The sequence below is a fragment of the Myotis davidii genome, unplaced genomic scaffold (genome assembly GCF_000327345.1).
Source record: "Myotis davidii unplaced genomic scaffold, ASM32734v1 scaffold2786, whole genome shotgun sequence".
NCBI lineage: Eukaryota > Metazoa > Chordata > Mammalia > Chiroptera > Vespertilionidae > Myotis > Myotis davidii.
In genome coordinates, this window is record NW_006296623.1 from 274,347 (window position 1) to 285,380 (window position 11,034).

General features: G+C 40.6%; 1 protein-coding gene across 1 annotated transcript in view; it reads left to right on the forward strand.

Annotated features, from left to right (window-relative positions):
* ZNF41 (zinc finger protein 41) overlaps nt 1-10,932 on the forward strand; it is an 18,176-nt gene extending 7,244 nt beyond the window's left edge. The window contains exons 3-5 of the mRNA XM_006772136.2: nt 3,451-3,577; nt 3,842-3,937; nt 8,807-10,932. Of these exons, the coding sequence (XP_006772199.1) occupies nt 3,451-3,577; nt 3,842-3,937; nt 8,807-10,863 (2,280 nt within the window). The 3' untranslated portion in view covers nt 10,864-10,932. The remainder of the gene's footprint in view (nt 1-3,450; nt 3,578-3,841; nt 3,938-8,806) is intronic.
* The last annotated feature ends 102 nt before the right edge of the window (nt 10,933-11,034 follow it).

The window sequence follows — 11,034 nt, forward strand, 5'->3', positions numbered from 1 at the left end:
CTCCTCTACTGGAATTCTGATGACATGAATGCGAGATCTTTGCTTATAGTCTCACAGGTCCCTGAGACACTGCTCATTTTTTTTTCAGTCAATTTTCCTTCTATTGTTCAGATTGGATTATTTTTACTTTCCTATTGTCAGGTTCTCTGATTCTTTACTTTGCCCTCTCTATTCTGCTATTGGGCTCATCCACTGAGTCTTTAAATTTTGGTTATTGTATTTTTTCAGTTCTAAAATTTCCATTCAGTTCTCTTTTATCTTTGTTTTTATTTTTTTAATCCTCACCCAAGGATATTTTTCCATTGATTTTTAGAGAGAGTGGAAGAGAGAGGGAAAGACAGAAACATCGATGTGAGAGAAACACATTGATTGGTTGCCTCCTGCACAGGCCTCGACCAGGGCCCGGGCCTGGGAGGACCCTGCAACAAGGTACATGCCCTTGATCAGAATCAAACCCGGGCCCCTTCGGTCTGCAGGCTGATGCTCTATCCACTGAGCCAAACCAGCCAGGGTCGTTCAGTTCTCTTTTATATCTTATATATTTTTTGCTGAGACATTCTATTTTGGCATTTATTTTAAGTATATGGAAGCATTTTTATGATGGCTACTTTAAAAATCTTGTCAACTAATTCTAACATCTGCCATCTCAGTGTTTGTGTCTGAGGATTGACTTCTCTTATTCCAGTTGGGATTTTTCTGCTTCACATTGATGCCTGATTTTCAATTATGTCCTGGATACTTTGGGAAGTATGAAACTCTAGATATTACTTAAAGCTTGTGTTTAGCAGCCCCCTTCTGACTCTCTTCTGCTACAAGAAGTTCAGCTTTCCCACTAGGCCTCCTCTGACATCCCAGAAGGGAATGAGCAGCTTGCTGCTGCTGGGCAAGGATGGACTTTCAGGCTCTCCACCAGGTGGAGAGGCAGAAGGCCCCTCCTTACTGGGTGGGGGTGGAAATCCAAGATCCCCACTTAGCCTAACTTGACACTATGGAAAGGATGAAAGGCGAGGCTCCCCACTCAGCCTTTGCTGATGGGAATGGTGGTGGGGTCACAGTTTTTCCTGTGATGCTTGGCTGGAGTAGGGCAATTATTATCGAAAAATTTCTCTCTTGCTACATTGCCCCATTTGCTGGGACTCTGACCAGAGAGAGCAGTCTTTCTTGGGGCAGTTTTTGTGACGATTGGCATTCTGGGCTACCAGTTACCACAGCACTTAGTCCAGTATATATGGGGCTAAAAGAAAATTCAGGAAAATCACTGCAGTCCTCAGGCTCTGAGGTTCCTAGCCAGTTGGCCTTGTTTCTCCAACTGACAGAGTGTTCTTATCTTTGTTTTATATATAATGCCCAGGGCTTTTAGCTGTACTTACCAAGTTGAAGCAAGGAAAAAAACATGCCTATTCCATTTTGGTCCCACTGGTAAAATTTTTAAAAATATGTTTTTATTGATTTCAGAGAGGAAGGGAGAGGGAGAGACAGAAACATCAATGATGAGAGAGAATCATGAATCAGCTGTCTCCTGCATGCCCCCCACAGGGGATCTGAGCCCATAACCTGGGCATGTACCCTTGACCAGAATCGAACCCAGAACCTTTCAGTCCACAGACCAATGCTCTATCCACTGAGCCAAACCAGCTATGGCCCATTGGTAATTTTTAAGTTGATTTTTTTTTGAATAGTTAATACATTAATTTGGTTCTCTTCCCAACACCCCAGGTCTCCCTAGCACAGAAAGCCATTCCCGATTAGTTTGTGTGTGGGTCTAGTGGGGTATATGCTTAGAGATGATGCAAAGGAAAACAACAAAGAAAGTTTCCTTAACATTTTTCCATAAAGATGGTTGATACCGTTCCTGTTATATTAAACACTGATTTTTTTAAATTTACTATTAATTTACACTTTTTTATCATGAATAGTGCTGCTGTAAATATTTTGAACATGCCTCCCGCTGCCTATGTGCACATATTCCAATTGGGCATATTTCCATGAGTGGAATCACTGTGTCCTAGTCTATGCATGTCTTCAACATTACCAGATGAAGCCAAAATGCTTCCAGTATGGCTGTACCAATTTACTGCCATCCATTAGTTATGTGAGAGTTCTCATGGCACCATCTTGTCTTCATCACTTCATATTCAGTCCTTTTCACTGAAGACATTCTAGGGCAGCGGTTCTCAACCTGTGGGTCGCGACCCCTTTGGGGGTCGAACGACCCTTTCACAGGGGTCGCCTAAGACCATCCTGCATATCAGATATTTCCATGACGATTCATAACAGTAGCAACATTACAGTTATGAAGTAGCAACGAAAATAATTTTATGGTTGGGTCACAACATGAGGAACTGTATTTAAAGGGCCAGAAGGTTGAGAGCCACTGGTCTAGGGGTTGTGTAGTGGTTTGGATTTGCACTCCCTGGTTAACTAAGGAGGTTAAGCCCTTTTATGTGCCTGTTGATGCTTTGGATTTCCTCTTTTGTAAAATGCCTGTTGAAATCCTTTGCCCACTATTCTACTGGGTGGGCTCTTTTCTTCCTATTGGTTTGTGAGAGTTGTTTACATCCTCTAAATATGAGCCTTTGTCAGTAATATGTGTTGCAGATATCTTCTTCTATTCTGCAGCTTTCCTTTTCTGTCTTATAATGTTGTCTTTTAAATGAATAGAAGTTTTAAACTTCATTGTAGACAAGCTTAACCATTTTTTTCTTTATACTTAATGTTTTTTGCATCTTGTTTGTGAATTATTTTCTTAATCTAAGATCATGAAGATATTTGTCTATATTATCTTTTAAAGGCTTTATTGTTTGCCTTTGCTCCATACATTTCTTTTAAAAAATATTTTTCATTGATTTCAGAGAGGAAGAGAGAGATAGAAACATCAATGATGAGAGAGAATCATTGATCTGCTGCTCCTGCATGCCCCCACACTGGGGATTTAGCCCACAACTCAGGCATATGCCCTTGGCCAGAATTGAACCCAGGACCCTTCAGTCCACAGACCAATACTCTATCCACTGAGCCAAACCAGCTAGGGCCATGCATTTCTTCCAAATGCCTTATAGCACCCTTTGGTGTCCTATGTTGGTGTCTAACTCTTTAATTTGTTCTATTTTAGTCAACTCTATTGCCATTGCCTAGCACAGAATTGATCAGTAAATGTATCTAGTTTCTACATTAATTAGAGGACTTAAAGAGAATCTCTCTTGACCATCATTTTTGAAAAAAATGAATGACTTAATATTCGAATAAATGAATGAATGTAGCACACAAGGAATGTCAAGCTACTTCAATAAGCTTTTTCTTTCACAAAATAAAATGCAAACCTAGGTACTGAGTGAAAATCCTACATGATAATTATGGTAAAAGTCATGAAAAACAACTTCCTATCTATCTTCCCTCTATCCCCTCCACCCCCATGCTGACCATGTTTTGAACAGGATTGTGTTGTTACAGATCTCATTGTCATTCGAGGATGTGACTGTGGACTTCAGCAGAGACGAATGGCAGCACTTGGACCCTGCTCAGAGATGCCTGTACTGGGATGTGACACTGGAGAACTACAGCCACCTGCTCTCAGTGGGTAAGTACAGCCAACCTATGTGTCTGCCAGGGGCCTCAGTGAGGCTATTTCCAGTCTCAGCTGCTGAGTGCTCTGGGGCATCTCAAGTGTGCAATGATGTCATTTTTTTATTTGTCTAGATTCTTCAGTCTGTTTTGAGCATTATTATTATTACTCTATTCCCAGGGAAATGTGATTACTTTTCTGAAGAACAAAGGGAAGTACCATTGAAAGGTCCCTGAAACCCATTTAGCTGGACCCAATCTTTATCATGTCTATTAACAGGGTACCAAGTTCCCAAACCAGAGGTCATCTTCAAGTTGGAGCAAGGCAAGGGACCATGGACGTTGGAAGGGGAAACCCCACATCAGAGCTGTTCAGGTGAATAAGTGTGATCCATACAAATGGGGGAACAAGGAAGTAAATCTCACTTTTGTAAGAGAGGTTGGTACCTTTCAAAGGCTGTGAAGATAACCTGTCTTGGAAATTCTAAACTTTTGGACTTGCTTGAGGGATAGTTGATAGAAGCTTCTCTGATACCTAAATGCCATCTCCATCTATGACCCTTTTTCTCTTGGCTTTTTTCTTTAAATATATTTTTATTGATTTCAGAGAGGGAGCGAGAGATAGAAACATCAATGATGAGAGAGAATCATTGATCAGCTGCCTCCTACACATCTCCTACTGGGGATCGAGCCCGCAGGCCAATGCTGTATACACTGAGCCAAACTAGCTAGGGTTTCTCTTGGCTTTTTGACAAGAAAGCTGTCTCTAATTTTGTACCCTGGATCATATACATACCATGTTATTTTATCTAGAACCTTTTTATACTTCCTACTCCACCTCCACCCCCCTTATCTTAGATTCTGTCCTTGTACATTTAGGTATGTTTTTGGTAAGAGAACATTTGGTAAATTCCAGAAGTAGAAGAAGTAATTCCTGGAAGAAATGGGCTTAGGAATGAGTTACTGAGGTAAAGAAAGGGCCATTTGGGGCTTGGGAGTGAAGAAGCTAATGAACACAGACACCAGGGGAGTGAGGGCATGAATGGGGGAGTGGGAGGGCAATAGGGGGATAAGGACACATATGTAATACCTTAATCAATAAATTAAAAAATTAACAACATAAACCAATGAATAAAAATGGATCTAGAGACAGAGAAGCATTGGTCAGATGCTCAAACCTCAGAGGGAAGGTAGAGGAGGGTAGGGGTAAGGGGGAGAGATCAACCAAGGAACTTGTATGCATGCATCTAAGCCTAACCAATGGAAGAGAAAGGCACAGGTGTGCTCCCTGGAGGGAGAGCGCCCATTCAGATATTTTTAAATTTCTTCCCTTTTTCTCCAATTCCCCATATCCATTACGTATGTCTCCTCCCATGGGCAACTGGTCTAATGTATTTGATCTTTGTGTTTGTATGGTATTCTCTTAAAGTCTGAAGTATGGGTTTGTGAGTATGTAGTTTTACACTGTGCTATGTGTCTTAATTGTATTCTTTTTTTTTTTCACTTGTTTTCTCTTGTCTTTTTGATGATAACCATTCTAACAGTATGAGGTGATATCATTGTGGTTTTTATTTCTCTGATGATTAGTGGTGTTAAGAACCTTTTCGTGGACCTGTTGTTCATCTGTATGTCTTCTTGGAAAACTTTCTATTCAGTTCCTTGGCCATTTTCAAATCAAGTTGGGTTTGGGGTTAGTGTTTGTTGGTTTGTTTTTCTATTGCGTTATGTGAGTTCTTTGTATATTTTGGATATTAATCTTTTATCATATGTATGACTTGCAAATATTTTCTCTCGTTTCATAGGTTGCCCTATATTTTGTAGATTGTTTCTTTTGCTGTGCATTTTCTTCATGTCTAGTGCATTTAATAGACAATAAATCTGACTCTATTCTGTGCTCTGTTTGTTCAGATGATGCATTTTCACCCTGTGATCAGATTTCACTGTTCCATGAAATGGCTCTTAATTACTTCAGCATATACAGCTCTTTCCTTTTTCTCCTCCTCCATCTCACAGGAACTTAGAGAAAAACACAGGATTTTAGACTTTGTGGTAACTGAGGCTTTCACCTCTCTTTTTAGAATGTTCCCAGAATTAAGACCCTGTTTCTGTTGTATAATTCAAGGTGTTATTGGGAGAGAGAAACTGGGGAAGTTGAACATAAAGAATTATTAGTGCCCTGGCCGGTGTTGCTAAGTGGTTATAGTGTTGACCCACTGATCAAAGGGTCCTAGGTTGGATTCCCAGTCAAGGGCACATACCTCAGTTGCAGGTTCAATATCTGGCCCCAGTTGGGGTGCATGTGGGAGGCAGCCAATCTCTCTCCCTCCTCCTTTCCATTCCCTCTCTAAAATCAACCTCCTTCCTCCCTCCTACTCTCTCTAAAAGTCAATGGAAAAATATCCTCAGAGAAAAAGAATTATTAGCTATAGTGGGGTTGGAGTAACAAGGGATGGTTAGTAAAAGTAAAGAGAACTCTAAAGAATAAAAGAATAGTGGGAATAAGGAACAGCCAGTACCTCTACTATTGTGACAGAGCACCCAAGCAAATGCCTCCCCTGCTTCCAAGGAATGCAATCCAGACTTCGTTGGGAGGCACTGCATGGTTCATGGCATGGCAGAAGAGTTGCTGTGGTGCCATGTTGACAGAACTTGCTAGAAATCTGCCTTCTGGGGTTCCAGATAAAACTGACCATGGGGAAGTGCCTTTCTGGAGGTATTCCACTCCCAATCATCTGAGAGGGGTGCAAAGGTAAACCACTCGGTGCTGCAGGAGCTGGGTGTTGAAGTCACCCATTACAGCCAGGAGCTGAGCTCTAGAGAAGTGTCCCACACTGCAAGACCTGGTTGCTGGGGAAGTTGCATGTGCATCAGAAGCCAGATGTTAGCAAAGTCACCCACGCCGCAGGAGCCTGGTGCTGGACAAGCTGCCCTTGTTGAAAGTGTGCTGAGTGAGCCCACTAGAACCAGGAAGCAAACCCCCTTCCTCCTGAAATGTCTCTCCATTACCCTCTAATGACCAAGCTCATCATTGTACCAGCTGGCAAAGGAAAAACACACTTAAAGAGACCCAGATCCATTTTTGTAGAGTGGACAAGAAAGCATAAATTTGAAGTTGAGAGGCAATAAATTGATAACTGGCACCCTAGCCAGCTTGGCTCAGTGGATAGAGCGTCAGCCTGTGGACTGAAGGGTCCCAGGTTCGATTCCAGCCAAGGGCACATGCCTGGATTGCGGGCTCAATCCCCAGTAGGGGGTGTGCAGGAGGCAGCCGATCAATGATTCTCTCTCATCATTGATGTTTCTCTCTCTCCTTCTTCCTTCCTCTCTGAAATCAATAAAGAAATGTATTTTTTTTAAAATTGATAACTGGCACACTTAGTCTTCCATTTTCCAAAATGAAACATGGAGCTTATTTGGTAAATTTTAACTTACATTTATTGAATTTGGGGAGATAGAGGAGGATATTTTGCTTTCAGAAGGATTTTTCAAGTGTCTGCTAAGACCATAGAATATATTTGGAAAGGGAAGACAACTGCATGCACTGTTAATAATTTCAGTCTTTGTGTATTAATTCTTTCTGTTATAACACAAAACTGTGCCACTTTGAGTATCAATGTGTATGGTACCATATTTCTTTATATATTCATAGCAGAAACAACCTCCCTAGAGGTGTGCTGAAATGAGAACTAATATCAGGGACAATCCATTTTGAATGTACACAGAGGAATAAAACAAGTTTAATATAATTGTATATCCTCTCATATAAGAATTCTGAGGTGAATGGGTTCATTTAACAAGACAACTCTAACCCTGACGCATCACTCAGAACCATGTTCCAAATCATTATTCTGTCATGCAGTGGTCGGCAAACTGCAGCTCGTGAGCCACATGCGGCTCTTTGGCCCCTTGAGTGTGGCTCTTCCACAAAATACTGACTTCTGCGCATGGGCCACGAAGTTTCAGTCGCACTGTACATATGTGGCTCATGAGCCGCAGTTTGCTGACCACTGTCCTAGGGCATTGTTGTCAGTTGTGTGGTTAATGTTGGGTCACTGTTGTGTCCAGTGGGAAGGGAAAGGAGAAATAGAGAAGATTTGCCCACTATCTTAAGATCTGACCTGCTCAGACCTTATCACTTCTGCTCATACTCCACTGGTGAGAACAAAGTGAAGCTGGTCAATATAATGCTAACCTATATTCTGTTCCTATAAAAGGAGCGGTAAATAGATTTTGGTGGATGGCTTGAAGTTTCTGCCATAGATGGCTTTCCCTCTTATTTTATACTTGTTTAAAAGCATATATTCCACCCAGCCTGGCGTGGCTCAGTGGTTGTGCATCAACCTATGAATCAGGAAGGAGGTCACAGTTGGATTCCTGGTCAGGGCACATGCCCAGGTTGTGGAGGCTTGATCGCCAGTGTGAGGCGTGCAGGAGGCAGCCAATCAATGATTCTCATCATTGATGTTTCTACCTCTCTCTCCCTCTCCCTTCCTCTCTGATATATATATATATTCATTCATTCATTCCTGGGACCAATGAAAACTTGCAGCTGGCTACAGAGTTGGAGCACAGATACCTATTTATTTTTTGTCTATGTCAAGATGGCTGGTGTTGTAAGAGTTTTTCCTATAGATATAAAGGAATGTATATCTATAAATTATAAATCCCATGAATGCAATAACAGTTGAATGTTGATGTTCATAATGGTTCAGAAAGAAAAAGCAAGAAGAAGCAGAGAGATTAGTAAGGTTTTAAAGCTGATATGTAATAAGAACATACAATCCGAAATACTTCTTGTATGTCAAGGCTTCCTTTTAACAGACTTTAGTTTATTCTTCTGGTTTCTCTACTCACTATCCAGACCTCCTACTAGTGAATATGGATTCCCAGGTTTCAAACACCATCTCTTTCACTTATTAAGCTATTTGATCTTCAGCACGTTATAAACTTCTCTGTGCTTCTATTGTCTTATCTGTGAAACATGATCAATAATGATAGCTACCTCTTTAGAGTTCAGGGAGGATTAAATGAGCTGTTTTGAGTAAAGCACTTGGAACAGTGGTACCCAGTTCACCACAAATATTAGCATATAATGAGTGTTCTAGAAGAATTTTATATCACTACATTATTACTATTTTCAATATTGTCATATGAACTTTGTGTTCATCCTATCTGAACTACACATACCCACTATCCTCTGCTACTTGTTCTTTGAGTTATTTCCATTTTTTCTTTTTCTTTTTAGATAAGGATGTTGGGAAAACCCAACAACAGAGAATTTCTGGAGAAGTTTCATCCCACTGTGAGAAATTTGGTCAAATCATAGAAGATGATTCACTGTGTTCCATTTTAGAAGAACTGTGGCAAGATAATGACCAGCTAGAGAGATTTCAGGAAAACCAAAATAACCCTGTAAGTCATGTGAAAGTGTTCATTAAAGAGAGGGGCTATGAATGTAAAAATATTGAAAAAATAATTCATGTGAGTACCAGGCTTGTTCCTTCAATTAAAAGACTCCATAACTGTGACATATTTGGAAAGAGTTTGAAGAATACTTTAAATTTGCATAATCACAATAAAAGCAATTCAACATTGAATCTTGGCAAGATTTTTGGAAATGGCAATGATTTTGCCCATAACCCTTCCTGTACTAGGAATGAGAATACTAATAATACAGGAGCAAATGCTTGTGAACATAATCAATGTCAAAAACATCTTGGCCACAAACAAGTTCTCATCGACTATCAAAAAATTCATACTGGGGGGAAACTTTATGTATGTACTGAGTATGTAAAGAACTTCACCCAGAAGTCAGACCTCTTTGAGCATCAGAAAATTCATGCTGGAGAAAAATCCCATGAATGCAACAACAGTGAGAAAGTCTTCACTCATAAGCCCCAAATTGATGTAGCTCAGTGTGTTTATACAAGAGCAAAACCCTATATATGCACTCAATGTGGGAAGGCTTTTACGCTCAAGTCAAATCTCATTACACATCAGAAAATTCATACTGGGCAGAAACCCTACAAATGCAGTGAGTGTGGAAAGGCCTTTTTTCACAGATCATATCTCTTTAGACATATGAGAATTCATACAGGAGAAAAACCTTATGAATGCAGCGAATGTGGAAGAGGCTTCTCCCAGAATTCAGACCTCAATATGCATCAGAAAATTCATACTGGAGAGAAACTCTATGCATGCAGTGAGTGTGGAAAAGCCTTCACAAGAAAATCAGCACTCAGGATGCATCAAAGAATTCACACAGGAGAGAAACCCTATGTATGTGCTGAATGTGGGAAGGCCTTCATCCAGAAATCACATTTCAATACACACCAGAGAATTCATACCGGAGAGAAGCCTTACAAATGTGGTGACTGTGGAAAATCATTCACTAAGAAGTCACAACTCCATGTGCATCGAAGAATTCACACAGGAGAGAAACCCTATATATGTGCAGAATGTGGAAAGGTCTTTACTCATAGGACAAATCTCACTACACATCAAAAAACTCATACTGGAGAGAAACCCTATACATGTGCTGAATGTGGGAAAGCTTTCAGTGATCAATCAAATCTCATTAAACACCAGAAAACTCATACTGGAGAGAAACCCTATAAATGCAATGGCTGTGGAAAAGCCTTCATATGGAAGTCACGCCTCACTATCCATCAGAAATCTCATATTGGAGAGAGACACTATGAATGCAATGAGTGCGGGAAAGCCTTTATCCAGAAATCAACATTAAGTGTGCATCAGAGAATCCATACAGGAGAGAAACCCTATGTTTGTCCTGACTGTGGGAAGGCCTTCATCCAGAAATCACACTTCATTGCCCATCATAGAATTCATACTGGAGAGAAGCCTTATGAATGCAGTGACTGTGGAAAATGCTTCACTAAGAAGTCACAACTCCGTGTGCATCAGAAAATTCACACAGGAGAGAAACCCAATATATGTGCTGAATGTGGAAAAGCATTCGCTGACAGGTCAAATCTCATAACACACCAGAAAATCCATACTAGAGAGAAACCCTATAAATGCAGTGACTGTGGAAAAACCTTCACCTGGAAGTCTCGCCTCACTATCCATCAGAAATCTCATACTGGAGAGAGACAATACAAATGCAGCAAGTGTGGGAAAGCTTTCATCCAGAAAGCAACACTAAATATGCATCAAAGAATTCATACAGGAAAGAAACCCTATGCTTGTACAGAATGTCGGAAGGCCTGCACTAATAGATCAAATCTCATTAAACACCAGAAAACTCATAGTAGAGAAAAAGTCTATAAAGGCAGTGACTGAAAAAGCCTTCATCTGGGAATTATTCTCTCTTCATTGATGTGTTTCTCTTTCTCTCCCCCTCCCTGCCTCTCTGAAATCAATAAATATATATATTTTTTAAATCATATGGTACCCTAGCCAGATTGGCTCAGTGGATAGAGCGTCAGCCTGTGGACTGAAGGGTCCCAAGAG